Source organism: Pungitius pungitius, chromosome 21 (assembly GCF_949316345.1).
Source record: "Pungitius pungitius chromosome 21, fPunPun2.1, whole genome shotgun sequence".
In the NCBI taxonomy this organism is placed as follows: domain Eukaryota; kingdom Metazoa; phylum Chordata; class Actinopteri; order Perciformes; family Gasterosteidae; genus Pungitius; species Pungitius pungitius.
The window spans coordinates 2,316,007-2,337,890 of record NC_084920.1 but is presented as its reverse complement, the minus strand read 5'-3'; the positions used below and the strand labels follow the sequence as shown (position 1 = coordinate 2,337,890).

The following is a 21,884-nucleotide window of genomic DNA, read 5'->3' as shown; positions in this document are numbered from 1 at the left end:
TGTGTGTGTGTGTGTGTGAGGGTTCTGTTCAGGGTCAGAGGCAGAGAGAAAATCGTCCGGGGACCCAGGAGGGTTGTGGTTGAAAACCAGTCTTGAGAAAATGGTTGACAGATTGAGAAAGGAAGCGCAGGTAGCAGAGGGACTGCAGACCCACGCCCCCCCCGAGAGGACAGAGGACACCGCAGCGCTGTGGATCCAGAGCAATCCGCCCTGCTGTTGCTGCTCTTGTTTAGGATCAAACAAAGATTGCTTCCGTTTACCTGATCGAAATCCAGCCCCTTTTCTGCCAACACACACACACACACACACACACACACACCCTCGTTAGATGAGTGTGTGTGTGTTATCACGCACTAACAGGCTGCCACTCTTTCCACTCTCACAGGCATCCATCCATCCATCTTAATCAGGAGCGCACATACTGTGTGAGCATGCACGTTATCCTCTTTACAAAGGATTTATCATAGTCAGGAGACTAAAGACCCCCCCCACACCCTCACCCCCCAACCCCCCCCTCCATCCCTATCCCAGATAAACAGCCGTGGGACTTTAAACATGGCGCCCGGCCGGCGTGTGACTGAGAGAATGGGCCAACTGGTGGCTTCAGTGGCCGGGGGTCGCCCCCGCCCTTCTCCTCCCCCCCCCCCCCCCTCCCCCGGCTGGGTGGGTGGCATATGGCGGCCCCAGGCAGGGACCCCTTTGGTGTGACACACACACACACACACACACCCTCTGAGAGACACACAGAAGGCCTGGAGCCACCCAGGCTGGGTCCACGATCGCCGTGGGAGACACGGTGTCACCAGGCCTCCGACAGAGGAGGGGTGGTGTGTATGCTTGTGTGTGTGTGTGCGCGTGTGTGCGTGTGCGTGCGTGTGTGTGATCCCACCTAGCACCCGCCCCCACTCCTGAGAACGTCGGCCGCCGTCCGCCGCCATATCCCCATGGTGACTCCGCTGTTGTCCCCCGCTGATCACATCTAGAGAGATTTACCTCTGCGTGCACGCACACGCACACGCACACACACACGCACAGGGCCAACAGGTGGCAGGCCTCGCTCTGCACAGCGGGCCCACTCCAAAGGTCAAACATACAGCGGACCGCCCACTCTTTCTCTGCCGTTCTCTCCCCCCCGAGGGGGGGTGGGGGGGGGGGAGCGAGGGAGAGAAAGTGAGGAGGACAAGATAAAAGGGGAGATATGTGAGGGAGAAGGGAAAGGGCAGCACGCACTATTCCGTAGCAGGTACCTGGTCCACGCTTTGTTTTCACGCACACGGGCTCCCACTTCAAAGTGATCTGAAGGCGTGCATCAAAAAAAAAAAACCCGATGCCCTCGGGGGGGCTTTCCACTTGGGTTACTTTTCGACTGACTGTGACTAACAGCAGATGTGAGCACGTCGACCTGAGCGAGCAGGCGAATAAATAGAACCTCAGAACAACGCAGGGACACGAGGAGCGCGGCGCCTCAGCGCGCCGAGCTTATCAGCGAGGGAGGAAGTGGGGGCCGGAGAACTCAGCGGTGCAGAAATGCGGCCTGGATGCAAATCGGGTGTAAACAGCAGACTGCGCGGCTTTATCTGCTCTGGCATCGGCCGTGCTGTCTGCTGCCTCCATGCATTCCCGCCACTTAGGAGGCTGCTGGTTGTCCGGAGAACGCCGTTAAAATGTGCGCGCGGGGGGGGGGCGGACATCGCGGTTAAAAACGCTCCGCGGGGTAAAGTGAAAGCGGATGTTTTGCAGCGAATGAACTCTAGCTAGAAAACTTAATAAAGTTGTGCCCCGTTCATGTAATTTGACCCCTGAGACACTCCGGTCATCTCTTTGGCTGTAAAACCAAGTTGAAATCTCACCGTGTGCGTGTGTGCGTGTGTGTGCGTGTGTGTGCGTGTGTGTGTGTGTGTGCATGTGTGCGTTTGGGTGCGTAAGGGGCTGCAGCTGGCATGGCCCCATGTTGCCTATAAGGTGATAAGGGCCGAACAGAGGGGATAGCTATATGAATTCTAGTAATACCACCCCCCCCAACCCCCCCCTCCCCACATCTCCTCCTCCCTGAGCCTCTCTCTCTCTCTGCGTCCAGCAGCCTGCCTGCTTCCAGCCTGTCTGGTGCCAAGACTCAGATTTCAGAATTTCCTTCTACAAGCCACATTTAGAGCAGCCATCGTACTGTGTGTGTGTGTGTGTGTGTGTGTGTGTGTGTGTGTGTGCAACTTTCTCCTCTCACTGTCTGCCTCTCTGACCCCCACCACCCTGTTTTCTGCCAGCACTGTCCTTCTGGTGCCGCTCTTTGCCTTTTCTCCTCATCTCTCTCTCTCTCTCTCTCCATCAAAGAAGCTGCAGCTCTTTGTTTGTTCGGTGCAGACAGACGATACAATGCACGCCAGCTAATATAAATGGCCATTTGTGCCCGTGTGTAATGAACTCGATTAGACACACACACCAACGTACAACAGAGATTTATGTGTTCTCGTGGCAGTAAACTAGCCACCGGTGAGACGTTTGGAAGTGGGGGGGGGGGGGGGGGGGTTCCTGTCAGCACGCCGCTGACCTACAGTAAGAGACCTTTGTGACACAGTGGGACGGGGCAGCGGAGATGGAGCACAGGCCAGAGGGGGGGAAAGGGGAAAGATGGTTGAGATTTAAACTGAATAAAAGTTGTCTAAATATGGTTTGTTGTGTGCTTTGGTTACTTTATCGTCTCACTCATCCAAAGAACATCATATACGCTGCTGATTTGGCCAGAGGTCCACGTCATGTCTGGCACCGAAACACGCCCACGAGGGCACCAGCACACGGACACATGCCCGGAATGTGGCCTCACTTTTTGTTGTTTGTAGGTTTAAAGCTACGGCCGAGAAAGGTATTTTCTGCTCACATTCGAGCTCCCCCACATGACCGAGTATGGTCAGTCAGTCGGTCATCTTCAAAGCCCGTACAGGGGGGGGGGGGGGGGGAGTCATTCCCTATTAATCAAAAACTATTAAGTAAGAGCTTTCACGGGGGGGGGGGGGGGGGGCACGTGTCGAATGGCTCACTCGCCCACCAACGTGCTCAGATGTGAATTTGGGAAATCAAATGTTACTGACAGCTGATGCTGGCGTGTGTTTTATAACAATGTGTGTGTGTGTGTGTGTGTGTGTGTGTGTGTGTGTGTGTGTGTGTGTGTGTGGGTCACCCCCGTGCTGCCGATAGCAGGTTGGAAGGGCTGGTTCTTTCTTGATGGTGTAATTCATACAGCGTGTTGCGACGTCAACCCTTGAGCCGTCAGACGGAGCAACATTTTCCACCCCGCTGTCAGTGGGCCGATCTGCTTTGAAGGTTCCTGAGATCTCACCAGCTCTTATGTGCATACCTGCGGCCGCTTTTCAGCTTACACAAAAATCTCGGAAATTCTGCGAGCGGGGAATTAACTTTCTTTCCTTTTTTTGTGGGGGGGAAGAGACATTTTTCTCAGTCACAGGTTTTTCCCATCTTGACTTTGAGGCAGCAGCAGTCTGGACCGTGTCTGTGTATTTTATATGTAGCCTTTGTTTACATGTGACTCACCGTCTGGAGGACGGAGCTGTTTGTGTAAACGTGCCGATACAACTAATAAAGCGAAATGCTGCGTATTTGCAGTTTGCATGTGTATGTGAGGGAGATAGCTCTAAGCTTTTGGATCTCAAATAGTTTTTACAGGTCATTGTACCGATATCAGACTCTCTTTTGATACCGGCCATTCTATGTATTTCCATTCTACAAACACCGCTCTGAATGGTGAAACGATGCGCGTACGTAATCCAGCCTTCCCATTGGCGCTCTCCACACCAGCGCCCCATGATGCTCTCAATGCTCCTTCCCATTAAAAAGCCCTACATGTGAGAGGGGTCATAAGGTAACTCAGACCCGTTTGTCCCAAAGGTTGAGTTCGGACGTTCATCCGATACACGCGACCATCGCACGGCGATGTAAAGGCACGCACGCCGCGTCGTCGTCGTCACAGGGCGATAGGGCACCGTCCCTCCGCTCTCTGTTCAAATAACAATAAGCCGGGGGGGCTGAATTCCCTTCGGGCTTTCTCTTTGAAATGGGATACTGACACGCGTTACAAATATATCTCTTGTTTTATCTTCCCCGGGCCAGGCCCATGGAAAAATTATTCCAAATACCTGCTGCGCTTTATCTGGGACCCTGGAATAGGTTCGGCCCGGCCGGGAACACGAGGATGTCTAAAATAAGGCCTCTATTACGGGATGGAGTGGAGATGGATGGGATGGAGCGGGAAGGGACGGGGATCCAGGGTATTTTAGGTGTATCGGGCCCAGTGAAAAAGGGCTTGTTGCGGGGGCTTGGAGCTGCTTTAATGTCTACCATGTTGGCTGCCGTCAGCTGTTGTACGAACTGCATGTGTTGGGGGAGGGATTGTGTGTGTGTGTGTGTGAAGAGGTGGGGGGCCAACACGTACATAGCGGAGCGGGAGTATAAATAAAAAACTTTCCTACAGATGTTCTCACCTTGACGAATCTGCCCGTGGCTTTAGTTTTTACTTGTTGGCAAAAGGCCTGAAGGGCCAACGTAGGTCAAGCTTTATTCACCCCCCCCCCCCCCCGCTCTTTAACAACGACATCTACCTCTAAGGTGTTGAACTGACTTTTTTTTTTAGATTATTCTATTGTCATACCACCAATAAAACAATGACAGAGAAGAATCAAGGAGGGATGAGAACCCTCAGGGAGAGAGGAGGAGGGGGGGGGGGGGGGGGGGGGGGAGGATCGAGTAGATGAGGGCAACGAGCGAAAGGTCAAGAGCCGAGTGAAGGACCCGAGCCACGAGGGGCAAGATGTGATAGGAAGGGAAACAAGTTGCCAAGATGAGAGGCGAAAAGAGAGCCGTTGAAAGTTCATTTATCTGCCCCCCCATTTATCTGCCCCCCCCCCCCCCCCCCCCCCCCGTCAGCGAGTCCGTCACCATCGGTTCCCACGGCAGAAAGCCAGTCTGTGATAATATTGCCGGGGGTCCATTTATAATCTATGTAAAAAAAATATATATATATTATTTCTGAATGTTGGGTGTAAAGTGCCACATTCCCACTGTCTTCTGCCCCCCCCCTCCCCCCCCTCACCCGTCCGTCTCTCTCCTCCAGGGCCGACTCGGCCAAGATGACGCAGCCCACGAGGGGCGACCAGGCCCACCAGCCGGCCCCGACCCGCAAGTCGGCCAGCCTGTCCTCGCCGAGCGCGGCCCGCCGCCTGTACCGCAACTTGTCTGGAAAGTTCCGTGTGGGCACCAACCCCCCCGCTCCGGAGGACAGCGCGGTGTCGGGGCGGGGAGGAGACAAGGAGAGGCTTCGCAAAACCACCGTAGTAAGTGAGGGGAAAAAATAATAAGCCCAGGAATATTGTAGTCTAAAAATAGCCCGAGAAAACATATAGACTTGGAAAGAAAGAGAAGGTCAGATACTCACATCGTGCCCCCATCCAACTGACCCTCGTAGAAGATACGTAGACAGAAACACAGACACAGGTATCAGAAGAAAGTCTCCTTTTCAAAGCTCCACTTTCTCCGTCTCACAGTTCCAGAGTAACGAGGCGCTGTTCGAGGCGGTGGAGCACCAGGAGCTGGACCTGGTGCAGCTGCTCCTGTCCCAGTACAGCCTGGAGGAGCTGGACCACAACACCCCCAACAGCGAGGGCCTCCTGCCGCTCGACATCGCCATCATGACCAACAACGTGCCCATGGCCAAGCTGCTGCTGCGAGCTGGTGCGAAGGAGAGCCCCCACTGTGAGTAGAGGGACCCGGGACACAGGATCTGAAGCCACTATGACTACTGAGTCTTTCTGTAAAACATCTCCAGGAGTTGCCACACCGGTGTTTTTCCATGTGGAACCTGACATCTCTTTAGTCTGGAGCTTGGCCCCCCCCCCCCTGCAGATGAATCACACCATAGCAAACGTTACCTTGGCTTTGAGCGCGGGGGGGGGGGGGGGGCAATTCGATCACATGCCGTGTGAGATATGGCCAAGCCGAAGGCGCCGAGCGGAGGGCCCCCAAAAAAAAAACGCACGGATCACCCGCTCTCGTTTTCCCTTTTCCCGTGTAGATCTCCGGCTCTCGAGCTCGACTCTCGATAGCAGAGCGGCTCGGTTCGGGGGGGGGCGTCGCCCCGCCGCAGGTGTGTTCGCCCCCGAAAGCGACGTCTTCTCGGCGGCACCAGCGACGCGTCCGTCCACGTCCAGACCAAACGCGCGCGGCGTCTCTTCGGGCGACGGCGGGGGCGGGGGGGGGGGGGGGGGGTAACCACGAGGCGATATTAGTCATCTTCTTAAGCCCTTTTCACTGAGCCTCCGCTCCCTTCCTCTGTTTATGATTAGAACTCGCCAGCGAGGCTCCTAGGCTGTTTGTGTTTGTAGTTACACACACACACACACACACACACACACGCACATGCACACACACGCGATCACGACTCTCAAGAGCAGAGCCAGGCTTCTTATAAAGGTATCATTAAATTGAAAACACTTGAATGGAAAGTGGTGTTTACTGAAGTTTGCTCTTTGATTGTGCTCTCTCTCCAGAACTCAAATAAACTCTGGCGAGAGTTTGAGTGTGTGTGTGTGTGTGTGTGTGTGTGTGTGTGTGTGCGTGTGTGTGTGCGTGCGTACAAAGGACTGAAACACAAAGAAAGGGCACATGAGGAAAGTGAAGGCTTCTATTTTCATTAGTGCCCAGCAATCAACCTCCATCTGAGGAGAGTTGATATCAAAGGCACTGCCGACTTTTCCATTTGCTTTGAAAGGAATCGACTGGTGCGTATTGATATTGACTTTTATACTTATATATATATATATATATTAATATATGCTTGAGTACACTACAGAGACAAATGCAGGCAAAGGCTATCAAACAAAGCAACTTGATTTTCCCATAAAAAGTCAGGCCCTTTAAAGTGCTGCAGCCGTCATGTGAAATAAGGACTTAAGACACTCGCACATCTGGACCGGCTTCTAGACCTTGTAGGGCTTGATATGTATATCGGAAAATGGCCCCTTTAACAAATAATTCCCTCTGTCCCACTGTATAAATTCAGGGAATAATCCCTCACTGTATTCCTAACACAACCCCCTCAGCCCCCCCCCCCCCCCCAGCCTGGCTTTACCTGTTTGACGGACGGCCTCCAAGTCTTCACACAGGCGGCCGAAGAGAACAACAAAAGTGACGCCCAGAAGAGACGCCGAGATTCAAAGAGAGGCTCCCAGGCCCCCGGGAGGAGACACCGAGCGAGCCGCAGAATTAAACACCCAGATGGACATTTTGACACGGGGCTTTAAACCTACTGTCAACAGTGGAATCTCACGCTCAACAGTGGAATCTACAACGAACAAACACAGAGCGCGCAGACTAAACACAGACACACACACCGGTCCCAAACACTCCCAGACTGACCAGCCACCAAAGAAGCACAGTGTGCTACTGTCCTTTCTGACCCGGGCAGCTTTACATCAGCCGAGCTGCACTCATGCTGACGTGTTATATCCGCGTCCTTTAGATGCCACCGCTAGCCACGCCGTTTCAATAATTCCCCATTCCAACATTTTTTTGCTTGCTTTTTGCAAATATGTGAATGTGTGCTTGTAAAAATCCCAACCCACTCTGATAAAAACATTCATATAAGGGTGTTGGTTCACAATATGAATAGATAACTATACACCTTTTCCACAAGTTTGCTGAAATATAGTCAAACGGTTGACGTTTGAAATGATGCGTGTGCGTATGCCCACCGCGTTCCTTCTAATAAAAAGGGCGCTCTTCCCCCTCTCACTTTCATTGCCACCGTTTTGTGTCATTTTCTAGCTGATGTCATCCCTAAAGAGGCACCGCTTAGTTAAATGTTTATGGGGGAATCTGCCAGCGTTAAAAAGAGTCCCCGCAAAAGAAGCAATTTGAGTTGCTTTTGTAGAGCGCTCTAGTCCTGCTCAGCATCAGCATGGCCATGTGCGCCGGATCAAAGTAACCGACGCCGTATTGATGCTCTAATTATGCTCGTAAATGATTTTTGTGGCCATTTCCTGTTTTGTCCCTGAATACATCCAAAGAGGTGTAAATGTGCAGACTCTCTGTCCCCCCCCCCCCCCCCCCCCCCTCAGTCGTGAGCCTGGAGGGCCGAGCGGTGCACTTGGCCACCTTGGTGCAGGAGGCCGAGCGGCGCGTCTCGGAGCTGCGGGCCCAGCTCGGCGGCGAGGAGGGACCCGACCGGGAGAGGCAGCTGAAGGCCTGGGAGTGGAGGCTCCGCCTCTTCCGCCGCATGCAGACGGGCTTCCAGCATGCCGGTACGGCCTCGGGATCGGTTTGCTCCCATTCTTGTCTGGGCCCAGTTAATGGCTTCCACACAAGACTGTGTGTGTGTGTGTGTGTGTGTGTGTGTGCAAACATAACACGCCTGTATTCCTGCTTTAGTTCTTTATAGGCATTTCACGACACGCTTAGTGGCAGACAGCCACCCCCGAAAAGAGGACTCCGTCACACGCACACACTCCTCCCTGCCATCCCAAATTTACACTTTGCTTCCCCCCCCCCCCCCTTGCTGTCCCACACCACAAAAAGAGTCAACATTTATTCCTTGCAGAATCCATCACGCCAGGAACCGTTTACCTGCCCGTCTCTCTCCGCGTGTTTTAGCGTCTCTCTCCCTCTCTGTCCGATCTCCCCTCACAGCCCCCCCGGACGCCCCCGCTGCAGTTCGCCTGTCCGTCAGCAGCAGCACCGCTCTGAGGGTGGACTTCCAGGAACCTCCCTGTGTCAACTCCGCCGTGGTGACCAAGTACAAAGGTCAGCGTCGGCGTCACGCGCCTCTTGTGGTGCACCTGCAAGTGTTTGATGGGGTTGTTTTTGTGTACCTGCAGTGAGCTGGAGCACTGCTCCTTCATTAAGTCCTTTGCTGGGGGAGATGGTGGTGGAGGACACCGCTCTGCTACAGGGGAACATCGCGGGGCTCACTTCTGTAAGTTCTGTTTAAAAGAAACACATTTTGAAAAACACAGTTCATTTGTAATTTGTGGGTCTTGACTCCGCACCATTCATAAGCAGCAGTTGCAAAACAGCCTCCTAAGTGATGGAGGGAGCAGCTTGGTGGCCTGCCACCTGATTTATGTTTGGCATTTTTTTAAGCGGGCACGCAGACAAATGGACGCTCCACCGGTTGTTTGTTATTGTGTGAGAGCGACCCCCCCCTTCCCCCCGGTAAGACCCCTGCTGCCAGCCGAGGCCATGTGCTCCTGTCACATGGCAGGGATCAAGGCGAGGTCAGGAAGTGTCGGCGGCTGGTTTGATTGATCTGGCTGAGAAAGGAGAGACTGAGGCCTGCTGTCTGAAGACCAGGCACACACACACACACGCACACGCACACACACTCGCGCGCACACACGCACACACACACACGAAATGACAAGAGACAGCGACCTAGCAGGAGACAGAGCGATGCACTGAATCGTGCACATGCATACGGTGCCTTGAATGTCCTGTCCATGTGTCCTGTACTCACAGGGGACCTATTACTACGTCCAGGTGTCTGCCTACAACATGAAGGGCTGGGGGCCTCCGCGAGCTTCCATCCCGGGCTGCGCTGCACCTTCCAGTAAGTGTGAGCGCATGTGTGTGTATGTTCAAGTGGTGCACGTGAAGCAACAGAGACATTAAGACCTCATACAGCTTAGCTTAGCTGCAGGAAGTGTGTACCTGCGTTGTGTGTGTGTGTGTTTGTCTTGCATGAATAACACAATTATTCACAGCTTTCCCAACACGTGGAGAGACTTTGACTTTGGACCCCTTCACATGATGTGATGAGTCCAACGTCATTCCGGCGTCGCGTTGACATCATTGGGGAGGGAGGACAGCTGGCCGCGTGGGTGTCGGGACCCCCCTCCCGTGGACGTCAGAGTGTGTAACCGTAGCCCGAGGATGGCGTTTGGGGCCCGGCTGGCAGAAGAAGCTCCCCGGGTTCAGCCAAGAAGTTAACCGTCAAGTCATGTGCAACAACAGCTGAGGTGTTGACCCAGCAGAGACCTTTGCTGATCTATCAATCTATTATTTGGGCTTTCTGCCCGTGCATCTATTTTTTAGGTTTTCTATTTCTACAAGGGTCCTAAACGCTTTCATTGGTCAAATAGTATAATATAATATTTGCCGACTTGTATGCAAAGGAATGGATCCCCATGAAGGGCTTAATTCAGTGTGGTTGGTGATACTGTGGCTGTTTGTTTGCATGTTAAGTCGGTGCAGAGCAGAGTGAACATAGGTACTGTGAGTGTGCTGGCACATCTGGGGAACACATGAACATGTTTGTCCTCATCAGCACACAGTGTTTTTCACCAAGTGTGTGAGTGTGTGTGTGTGTGTGTGTGTGTGTGTGTGAGTCTTCATTTTAGTAGACTGGGCTTTCCCTCTCTCTCTCTTTTTTTTTTCTTCTCTTTTTTCTACTGTCTGCCTCCCTCCCTCTCTCGGAGCTAATTTCGATGTTGCGTGTTTGTGTTTTCCATTTGGGCCTACCACTGGAAATATTTGCATGTCTGTGCCGTAGCGCGCGGCGCGGCCCCAACAGTGGGGGCCTTATACCGGGCCGTGGACGCCCATTAAAGGGCCCGCTTGTCTTGTCGGGACAGGCACCTTTTCCGGGAATAGAGCGCACCGTGTTTCAGCCCCACGCGCCCCCCGGGGGGGCTCCAGGAGAGGGAGTTGGGGTCGGGTGGGGGGGGGGTCATCGCTGACATGTCCTCCTGTGAGCAAGCACCCATAGGCAGAAGGTGCTGAAGGAGCGTTTTTCTGCGGATATGGGGATCTACGAGGAGGGAAGAGAAAGTGGGGGTTTGAGTGTGTGGGTGATAGACAGAGGACCCCCCCACCCCACCCCTCCAGGAAGAAAACCACACAGGAGAATAGAATCAGTTGGAGACAATTACTGTGCTTTCAGACTCCTCTGCTCATGGAGGCAAGGCAGGATGTGTGTTACTCTTTGTCACACCATGTGTGTGTGTGTGTGTGTGTGTGTCTTTCTACATGTGCACGTGCCTGTGTGTGTGTGTGTGTGTAAATGTGCAGCCAGTAGCTGTGGTGCTCAGCAGGTCCGTCTGTCAGCCAACCACAGCCTTCTCACACTGGGGTGGGTGCTGTTTCCGATAGCACACACAAGACCTGTGTGAGAAGCAGGCCGTCTCACGGACCTCACACTCCGACTATTGAAGGCCTTCAGGCCGAGCAGAATTTTTCCCCCCCGCGACCCCCCTCCCCAGACTGACCTCAGATAGAGTCCCACTGGCGTATGTGTCGTGGTGAACGCTCCACTCCGATGGCGAGGTGACTGCTCTGCATTGGTCGGATGCAGAGATGCCGCGATGGCACCAGAACCGCACCAGAACCAGACGATTCATCCATTGAAAGGAAAGTGCCGAAGGCCACTGAAGGCCTTTTCCTCAGTGGGTTCGTGCTGCGTCAGTGGAAGGACTCGTGCACCTGGTTCTGGATGAAAGCAGCGGTCCGTTGGACTGTTTTGCGTCTCCATCATCTTTGTAGAGGTGCCTACGGAGCGTTGCGTCGTCCCTCTTCTGACGTCGTCTTTCTCCCGTCTTCCTCCTTGCAGGTTGGAGGGACATCGACGGACGAGCGCCGCGTCAGAGAGGCCAGAAGGAGGCACTCGACCAGCTGCTCGGCCAAATAAAGGAAGCTCACCGCCACTGTGTCTGCCATGGTACCTACGGCTTTTTCATCCATTCGGTCCAAACATGTTTTCAGCTTCACCGTGGATTCACGTGGGTCTCCTTCTCGGGTCGAAATCACAAGTAGGCGAGCGCGAGATCCGTTTTTTTTTTTAATCAGTTCCGGGATCCGCTGGAGCGAAGTCCGTGTCCGTGTTTCAGAAACTTCTTCTGGGTGCAAACGAACAGGAGCGAGACCGCTGGAGGCGCAGGTGCAACCCGTCCCCCCCCCCCCCCCCCCCCCCGGCCGCTGTGCTTCGTCTCACCTTGACGGACACTTAACAATCTCAGGCGCGACAAGCACTTCGGGGGCCGTACACCCTGAGACGGCATGCCACCTCAAAAATAATACCCCCCCCCTCACTCCTTCCCACACACACTCACCCTTTCACATGTTTCCATGACTCAGCCCTTCCTCTGTTGAATACCTCTCTCTCTCTCTCTCTCTGTGACAAAATGCAGATCAGCTTCACACACTCGGTCTGTTTATATCCCCAAACACTGCAGGCCGCTCCCAAAAGTGTCAAAACCTGTCCACGCCGACTCTTTTTTTTTTTACATGACGGCAAACTGCCCTTTTTCTGCATTGAGCGGGTTGTCTCTCCTCCTTTTTTCCCCGAGCACACTCGCCCACTTACTGTCGTCCGGCGTGGTCCGGGCCGCGCTTGCAGTTTGGGGTGGGGGGGGGGGGGGCGGGACGCGGCACAATAGGCCGTATTGAGTGGCTCTCGGCTCGTCAGACGGCGACTGATTGAGCCCCGGGGTTCAGGCACGGTAGCCGAAGGTGGCGTGTCCCCGGGGTCATGTTTGTTATTCCTGCAAGAGACGAGTTTCTGGGCTGGAGTCGGCAGAGGGCATAAATTAACACTGACTACTGCCCCCCCCCCCCTGCCCCGCAGCCTGCCAGGCCTCCTGTCTACTGTCCATACATATACACACGTAAAGATAGACAGGCACACACGCGCAGATACACATGCTGCACGAAACAGACACAAATACTCGAGCGCGCGCCCGCTCTCTCTCTCTCTCGCCCCCCCCCCAATGTCCATGTACGCGGCCCACGCCACATTTTCTCCCTCTTGTCCAAACACTATTAATTAAACTGTGAAAGAGGCCTTGACTAACACGGGCACGCCAGCAGTCGGGCGCTGCCTGTCCGTCTTACTCAGTGTCAAGCGGACGGAGGGCCCGGGAGGACCGGCGCTGCACAGAGCCGCGGAGTACAGAGAGCGTTTCGGGGGAGGTGAGCGGGGTCTTGTTGCTCTAACTGGACTCGTCCACCTGAAGGGAAAATGAGTTCTTTTTCGGGTGCTGAATGGGGGGATTTATTGACTTTAAGTGGCCTGGGGCTGGAGTAAGATCACCTGGGAGGGGAGGAGAGGGACTCTGTGAAGGGTTTGGGACTCAGGGCTTCTAATGAGTTGGGAGGTGCGTTATCTCACCAACACACACACACACACACACACACACACACACACACACGCGCGCATATACACACACCTCCCTCTCTCGCCTCGGGGCCCACTAAAAATAAACATGTCCCCACAGACTTAACTGACCTCCCTGTCAGTGAGTGGCAAAGGGTTAAAACACACACACACACACACACAAAAATTAGCGCCTTGGCTCCGCTCGTAAGGCTGTAGCTCAAGACACGCCACGGTCCAGCAGCTTTAGTATGTGCAGGTAAACACACACACACACACACTCATACAAACACACAAAGTTAGTGTCCCTCTGGGACAGCAGAGCTAGCGGTTCCCTCGAGGCCCGTAGTCTGCCGGCGTGCAGCCGGTCCGATGGTGTCGCGCGGAAAAACATTCCACCCCGACCGCGCTGTTGGACCCCCCCGCTGTCAACGAGATGACGGCCTGTCACGGGAGGAGATGTTACTTGACTCCGGCTGGGACAGAGGTGTCCATTCAGCCGGCGCATCGGCGTCGCGCAACCCGCTCAGCGCCGAGCGCGCGGGGGGGGGGGGGGGGGGGGGGGGGGGCGCGTCGTAGTCACCGTGGATTTTACAAACGTCTTTTTGTCTTCTTGTTGTCTCCGTCCTGTCCACACAGAACAGTGTAAAGCTCCAGCGCAAGGGAGGAAGCACTCGGTGTCCAAAAGCCTGCGGCACCTCTTCCAGCCCACCAGCAAGTTTGTTAAAGGCTTGAAAAGGTAGAAGCTCTGTTGAGAGACTTTAGATATGAAAGGAATTGTGATTGACGGCGTGCATTGCAAACGACGCCATGTTTAATTTGTCAGTTCAGTAGTAATTTATTAGGAGATCACATTATTTCCATTATTTATTGTTGACCGTATTACTGACACGTCTCTTTAATAAAATGTAGTCTGTCAGAACACAGGACAGACGGGGGAATCACGTGTTCTTTCCCTGTGGTCCTTGCAGGGGTCTCTATCTGACATCCATACTCTACAGAGACGACAACGTGTTGGTGACGCCGGAGGACCAGATTCCCATCGTGGAGGTCGAAGATTCCTACTCGAGCTCCCTTATGCAGGACTTCCTCTGGTTCACCAAGGTGGACGGACATGACAACAGAAACAAATGACTGATATATTTCTCTGTTTACTGATGAGCTACTGCAAAAACATCAATCTAATTGTTAAATAACTACAAAAAACTGGAGTTATTTATTGAATACAATTGTTTTTCTTGTGTGTGTGAATACACCCGTGTTGTGCCAGGTGTCTTACCTGTGGGAGGAGGTTCCCTGGCTGCAGCAGTGTCTCAGTCCTTCCCAGTCGTCCTGCTCCTGCACTCTGCAGACGCGACTCAAGATGCTGCAGGCCGTCTCCCAGCTGCAGGTAGACAGATGCTGAGTTGACAGTTTGACCTCTGGGTGTGAACATGTTTAATTAAGACCCTCTTCTGCCACCTCTCCTCAGGGAATGCTGGGCACCCAGGACCTCGGCCAGGTGTATTTTGAGCCAATCAAAGACAAGCACGGTAACGCCTTGCTGGTGCTCCTGAAGGACATGAACGCCTGTCCTAACCTGGACGGGGTCCGCTGGACGCAGCTTTGCAAACTGCAGCTCCAACGCAAGTCCATCTCCTCCCCCGAGGAGCCGACGGCCCTGGACATGCTGCTCATCACGCTCCACGTGAGTCCCGCTGGAAACCACCGATGGCCGAGGGTTCGGTTTCGGAAATAAATTGTTTCATTCTTTAGCTTTTTAGGATTTGTCAGCAGTGGTTGTGGTTTTTTTTTTATGGGGATCATTCTTTGCATTTGTTCCAGGCGCTCTGTGAATAAACAAAGTGACCCCAAAAAACACTGGGAGACATTCATCCGTTGGTATTGCTCTTACGGTTTTTAAGGCTGAAACAATAGGAATGTAAATTGAAATGTGCTTCCGATTAGGACTGCTTGCGCAAACACTCTGTATATATAATCATTATGGCTCTCTTCTTCCCTTTGTTGCTTTCTTTGTAGAAAAATGGCAATTAAAAGCCAGCTTTCAGCCGAAATGTTGCATATATGAAAGCCGGCATGAATGCAAATCTTCCCAGTTTATTTTTTAACAGCGGCTCATCCAAGCAGTGGAAATTGGAATGTCACAATTGTGTTTCCACATTGTGGCCCTGACGATGATAATCTCGCTAATTGTTGTTGTCTTGTCTTTGGTAACTAGTTCTGTGTGGCTCTTTTGCTCAGAAAGATCACAATGTGAAAGCAAACCACCAGTTGATTTTGTCTGTACAGGCCGGTTCACTTGATACCACGGCTGGAATGCTGTTTTGTCTCCAGTGGAAGTTGGTTTGGCCTTGTGGTTCCAAAACAATGGTGGAGACTCCCTTTGGCAAAACCACAATTCACTGAAATACTTATTTTGTGGCCAGTTATGAACAAATTGTATGAGGAAATACATAAAAATGTGCCGTGGGGTTTCTTTTGCCGTGCTGACTTCCACTTTAAACATTTCTTTGAAGGACCAACAAAAGTAAAACAACAACAAAACAGATGAATGTGGGGTAAAGAGACACAATCGAGCCCGGTCGAACGGTACGACGCGTCCTCTCAAACGAGTCTCTCTCCGCATGGCGTCCCCAGGAGAAGCTGGCGTATCACAGGCGGAGCAGGAAGGTGTTGTCTCCAGGCCTCTACCTGGGCTACCTGAAGCTGTGCACGTCGGTGGAGCAGATCAGAGCGCTGGTGCCCCAGAAACTGCCCAACGTCCTCTGTCACACCAAAATCCGGGACAACGGCAACGTTTCCAGGTTTGGAATCGCACGCCACTCGTGTGTGTGTGTTTGGGATGGGGCGCGATGGGGATTTTGTCGAGGAGCCCGACGGTGTGGGTTGACGGTGTAGGTTGACGGTGTGAGTTGACATTGTGAGTTGACGTGTGAGTTGACGGTGTGGGTTGACGTTGTGAGTTGACGTTGTGGGTTGACGGTGTGGGTTGACGGTGTGGGTTGACGGTGTGGGTTGACGGTGTAGGTTGACGGTGTGAGTTGACATTGTGAGTTGACGTGTGAGTTGACGGTGTGGGTTGACATTGTGAGTTGACGTGTGAGTTGACGGTGTGGGTTGACGTTGTGAGTTGACGTTGTGGGTTGACGGTGTGGGTTGACGGTGTGGGTTGACGTTGTGTTTGCCACACGCGTCGCTTTCAGAGAGGAGTGGCAGTGGCTGCAGGCCCTCAGCTCCCTGGAGGAGGCGTTGGAGATGGACCAGGAGGAGCAGAGTGCTCCACATCGCCTCCTACAGGACCTGCGCGGCGCCATCAAAGACCTGATGGCTCACATCAACGTCCTCGGCAATCAGGTCTATATGAACGAAAGAGTTTGTGTTATTATTATTGTACGGTGATATTTAAGGCCATTCCTTTACCGAATGCTAAGAAAAAAGAAAAAGAGGATATTTTGAGTTGTCTGATATTGTGGAACCAGATGAAACTCGATGGAGCCAAGTTCCAGTGAACGTGGTTCCAATGGATATTCAGCCAGTTCGGCTTAGACCACTAATTCTACATGGTTTCTGTAAAAGAACATGTTTTGAATTCCAGCAAAATGGCAACAATTGTCCATTTGACCTTTTACCTTCCAACACTATACAGACGGATACGATGCGATTAATAGAAATGAGACAAATGGGAATTTACGTGGAGACAAACATCAGAGCATTCAGAATATAGAGATAAAACCTTTATTTATTTCTAGAGGAGGTATCGATGGGTTCTGGCAGTAAGATAGTTTTGCTCTTGACCTTCTCAACCAGAGAGCCCAACAGTGTATTAGTGGTGTACAAATAACCCTAAATTACAACAACCCGTCCGCTGTGCATTTTTCTTACCTCTGGTTTCCAATATTGGAAGTGAAATGAGCTCGGTTGTATTGTCAAGATACTTGAATGAGGGAAAGATTGTCCTGATCTTGGCCTGTAATCTACACCCTGTAGCTGTGGCAGGCGTCCATCTCAGACTCAGCAGAAATAACCAATAAAATAAATATATGTTTTAAAATATTGGAAGTTATGAGACCATAGATTTGAGAAAACATGTTTTCAGTATCCGTTGACTGCTTTAAGGTTTACTTCCTTCCAAAATGCCCCCCCCCCGCCCCGAGATCACCTGTCTCTGTGTCTCCAGATGCAGGACTTCCGTCTCTATAGCCAGGAGGTGGTGGAGTTTGGGGAGAAAGTGTCCTTCCTGCTCCTTCTCCCACCTTCAGACGAAGTGTGCACAGCTCCCGGTCAGAACAACCCGTACTCCCCCCGCTCTGGCTTCCTCACGCTGCCCCTGCAGATCTTTGAGCTGGGTCAGTACATCACAACTCTGCATCCGCGTGCCCCTTCTGTGTTTGATGGCACAGTGTTTCACATGAATAGTCCCTGGTTTGATTCCCTCTCTCCCCCCGCAGTCCACTTCAACACCTACAGCCCCAGTTTCATTGGCCAGTACTGCAGAGTGTCGGCTTTGCTGGAGCTGGAGTCCCTCATGTCCCAGCAGGCCCTAAGGGAGGCCTTCTCCGAGGACGAGCTCTTTGCCGCTAAGAAGAAACACCAGCAGGTCCAGGAACACATTCAGGTAACATCACTTTATATATATATATATATACACATTCAAGAACATTAAATATTGCATTTAATATTGTTGACTGTACGGCAGCAAATGGAGGAGGTGTGGCGCGACGCCAGGTGGATCATGGACGCCCTGCAGTACGCCCGCTACAAGCAGCCCACAGGAGGCCTCTCCGTGAGCTGGATAATTGACTTCTCCAAGGAAGTGATGTCCGACAAGCCGCCGTCCACCTCCTCTCAGCCGGACTTCATGCCCTCGCCGGAGCCCTGCCGCAAGCACTCAGGTCACAATCTGACTCAAACGTCACATGGTACCTGTATGTAGGATACTCGCCACCTTGATCGGAAGCGAGTTGGACGCATGTGCTGCAGGAAGTTGTGTTTCCATTATTCACTCGACATCATTTCATTTCAGGCCCCTTTCCTCATATTTCTGCCGATTTCGCCGGACTCTCGGACGAGGAAGGCTCCGACGTCTTCCTCACCACCGACAGCGACTACGACTCCAGCCGCGCGCAGAGCCCCCGCGAGCTGGACCTGTTGCCCCCCTCGCCCCTCTCCTCCTCCGTGCCACTGGAGCCCCGCGGCTTCCTGCGCAGCGACGGCAGCGGCTCCGGGGGAGGGACGTGCCCGGGCGGAGGGGGGCGCGCGGCCGGGTCGCTGAGGGGCTCCACGCCGGACGTCCTGCAGGCCTCGGAGCCGCCGCCCGGGAGGGAGGGCGAGCGGTGCGGCGTGGAGCGGCGCCGGGGGGGCCCCGAGCTCTTTGACAGCGACTTCATCCTGCCCAGCAGGCAGATCGAGCTGCTGCACATCACCGAGAAGCGGCAGGCCTTCTGCGTGAGGACCAGCAGCCTGGAGTTCCCCTCCGCCGCGTCGGCCCACCAGCCCTACTCCAACCACACCAGCTGCGCCTCGCCCTCCGCCTCGCCACAGCGCCGGCCCGCGTCGGCGGAGCGCTGCCTGCCGCAGGCGCGCACTTTGTCGCAGGACAGCGGCACGCAGAGGCTCTCCTCGCAGTCGCCCGCCGCCCTCAGGAAAGGCTGCCACAGCACCCTCAGGGTGCACCCGCAGTACCGCACGGGCCTGCCGAAGGAGACCAGCGTCAAGGTACGGGGGGCCCGTCGATGGGGGGGGGGGGGCGTTGTGTTTGTGCCCGCTCGCCTGATCTTCTGCCCGTGTCCTTCCAGCTGTGCGTCACTCCGGGGACGTCGGCGCGGGAGATGGTGCAGCTGGTGGTGCAGGAGATGAACGTGGTGTCGCGGCGCATGCTCGGCGGCGGCGGCGGCGAGCAGGAGCGCTGCGTGTGCTACGGCCCCGAGCAGCTGAAGCACTTTGCCCTCGTGCTGGTGGTCGACAACAGAGAGAAGTGGCTCCAGGACGACTTCTGTCCCCTGGAGCTTCAGAACCCGTGGCTCAGGGGGAAACTGTGCGTTCGCATCAAGGAGTATTCGCCACTGGCGCTCAAACACAGCCGGGCCACCACCGTGTGACCCTTCGTGCCACGATCTCTCTCGGGGTCGACGTGTATGGAAATGGAGGAACTGTAGCGTTTGAACAAAACAGGGCTCCTTAACTCCAACGCCTCACTGATGCAGCTACAGCACGGCTCTCCCCTGCTGTGTCCTCAATTAAAACCTCCACGGGGGACACACCCAACGGAACAATGAAGAAAAAAAAAAAAAAAAGCGTCTGTAGCCGTCAGACTCGGGCCTCCGCCATGAACTCTCTCATTGTGTGATCCCCAAAGAGCCGGCCCCGCGTTCCCAGGACGTGGCTCTGGACGGGCTCCAGGGGCCGAGAGGAAGGGAGGAGCACAGCTGGCGTCCCGGCTCGAGGAAGCGATCGGCCCGGCGATTTGGCCCGTCGGCCCGTTACTCAGCTGCTGCTGGCCACTGTGCTGTCTGCAGGCCATGGGGGGAGGAGGAGGAGGAGGAGGAGGAGGAGGAGGAGGAAGGTTCACAACATGGCACTGGTTCTCTGGTGCTCGGTGGCTCACTCCTGCAGCAGTAGAACCTCTGTACAGTAGACTCAGTCGTAGTGTAGCTAACAAACAAAATAAAAAACAATTGGGTTTTCACAACGGAGCAAACACGAGCAATACTTGAGTTTTGTTTTTCTTATAGATGGGAGAAAAAGCATGTTAACCTTCCAGATTTGTACTCCTCCTCAGTACTGTAGTCCATGCCGTGCTAAAAGTTGACCAGTTGAGTGTTTTGTCGTGTTTGGAGGTATTCCCCGAAGCATCAGAGAATGGTGCCCACGTGTCTGCAGAGCGTCTCCCACAGGGCCAAAGGGGGGGCAAAATAACATATCGTATACTACAGACTCAAGTTATATATGCAAGGCCTTAACTACACATTTCAGCCCATCAACGAAGCGCTATGACCTGCGATGTGGAGAACAGCAGCGTGACATTATGAGAGGAGCTTCGGGTGCACACACAGCACCAACCTTCATGCAGACATCACATGACATGCAAGGATCCCGTCAGTCAACAAAACACCAATAAACACTTCGTTCACATTTGCTTGTTATATTACTTCTAATTTCCTACTTTTCGCGTTGTCATTACACAAATCCAGTTAGCAGTAAGCATGCTAGCAGCGCTAGCTTCTCAACCCTTGCTCTTCTACGCTCTCTGGTATTTGGATGACGTCCATTACCAAAACGCCGATGAACATGTTATAGTTTAGGAATGAATAGCATTACATTGACCGAGATAATAAACCAAGCCTCTTAGCAATCTGATCCACCTCTTTTTTTGCCGTTCTTTGGGGACACGTTTAGACGACACAGGGCTCTCATGACCCGCAGCATTTCCAAATGTAGCAGCAGAAAGGTCCAGAAGGAGAGGAGCAGCGAGGCGGAGGCGGCGGACCTGGCCTCGCTTATCGTAGCGCTTGCCGCTGTCACAGGGAGGGTCTCCTTCCACTTTACAGGATGTGTTTACGTGCAACTACTGTATGAAGATGTTGTTTTAAGTTGTAATTGGTTCTAATGGCTCAAACTGTTGTGTTAGCGCTTAGATGTCTTCTTTATTCACTTTGTTAAGAGCTTTCACCACAAACTGAAACCGTGTAAATAGACAAAACAAGACCAGGGGATGAATGTACTGTATCTGCCCTCAATGTGAAAGGAGGTGAATGTGGGGCTGTCATCACTGCTGGGGTCAAAGGTCAGTGAAGACTAAGCTAAAGCGGTAGAGGGGGGGGGGGGGTTATATTCCAGTTTCCAGTTGAAAAGTAAAGCCCCACGTTTACAAGGAGCCATCGGGCGAAGTCATGAAGGAGACATCACGTCACTTTTTTAGAATCTATTTTTTATTGAACAATAAATGAACATTACAAAATAAAAGCCACGGTTGTTTTACGAGGGTTTTCTTTGCTTTTAAGAGATCGGCGCGCACACAAGTGCAGGACGTTCCGATTCCTGCTGTGAGTCCAGTGTGTGAGTGTGTGATGCTGACCAACGCGTTTCATTCATTCATCATGTATTTAGTCCCAACTCCTTCCCGCCGTGAGGCTCATAACAAGCTTGTGTTTCCCGTGTGTGCAGGTCACATTTCCTCTGCGGCTTATTCCCTCAGCTTGGAGTTTCATCCGCGTGTCCGATCCCCCCCCCCCCCCCCCCCCCCCACAGCCGCCCGTTCATCTGACCCGAATGACAGCGAATGACGGATAGAGAGCGCGTGTTGCTGCAGATGCGAAATATTCCAATGACCTCATCACTGCTTGCCACTCGATGAAAACGGAGCGGTGGGCAGCTGCGGGGGGATCTCACGGTTCAAGCGGTGGGCGCGGCCACATGAAGGTTAGCCAGGGATGAACAGTCATCTTACTCTTTTTTTTTTTTTTTTTTTTCTGGTGACAGATTTGAATTTGAAGCATTGGGGATAATACTCGACATAATGACCAACCCTCCGACAGCTTCAGGGTGATTTACGTTACGCCAGCTTTACTTTCTCAATGCAGTCCTGTAGACATATGCATGCTTGGTACACCAAGCATAAAATATAACATACACCCATGCCCTTGTTTTATTTTTTAAGATATTGAAATGTGTTTTTTAAATGAGAAATATGTTTAAAAATGCTGAGGTCCTGTATCTATTTTTTTTTTTAAATGTATGA

The 21,884-nt window shown here is 53.0% G+C and overlaps 1 protein-coding gene across 3 annotated transcripts in view; it reads left to right on the top strand.

The window, feature by feature from the left end:
- LOC119212574 (ankyrin repeat and fibronectin type-III domain-containing protein 1) overlaps window positions 1-21,131 on the top strand; it is a 74,115-nt gene extending 52,984 nt beyond the window's left edge. For 2 of the 3 annotated variants that reach the window (XM_037463126.2, XM_037463125.2), the window contains 18 exons: window positions 5,120-5,339; window positions 5,550-5,757; window positions 8,121-8,303; window positions 8,689-8,802; window positions 8,877-8,974; window positions 9,517-9,607; window positions 11,606-11,713; window positions 13,787-13,886; window positions 14,119-14,251; window positions 14,418-14,537; window positions 14,619-14,834; window positions 15,785-15,951; window positions 16,351-16,501; window positions 17,325-17,493; window positions 17,596-17,762; window positions 17,844-18,039; window positions 18,171-18,862; window positions 18,943-21,131. In XM_037463126.2, coding sequence (XP_037319023.2) covers window positions 5,120-5,339; window positions 5,550-5,757; window positions 8,121-8,303; window positions 8,689-8,802; window positions 8,877-8,974; window positions 9,517-9,607; window positions 11,606-11,713; window positions 13,787-13,886; window positions 14,119-14,251; window positions 14,418-14,537; window positions 14,619-14,834; window positions 15,785-15,951; window positions 16,351-16,501; window positions 17,325-17,493; window positions 17,596-17,762; window positions 17,844-18,039; window positions 18,171-18,862; window positions 18,943-19,245 — 3,436 coding nt within the window. In that variant the 3' untranslated portion in view covers window positions 19,246-21,131. The remainder of the gene's footprint in view (window positions 1-5,119; window positions 5,340-5,549; window positions 5,758-8,120; window positions 8,304-8,688; window positions 8,803-8,876; window positions 8,975-9,516; window positions 9,608-11,605; window positions 11,714-13,786; window positions 13,887-14,118; window positions 14,252-14,417; window positions 14,538-14,618; window positions 14,835-15,784; window positions 15,952-16,350; window positions 16,502-17,324; window positions 17,494-17,595; window positions 17,763-17,843; window positions 18,040-18,170; window positions 18,863-18,942) is intronic. The other variant, XM_037463130.2, reaches the window with a different exon arrangement.
- The last annotated feature ends 753 nt before the right edge of the window (window positions 21,132-21,884 follow it).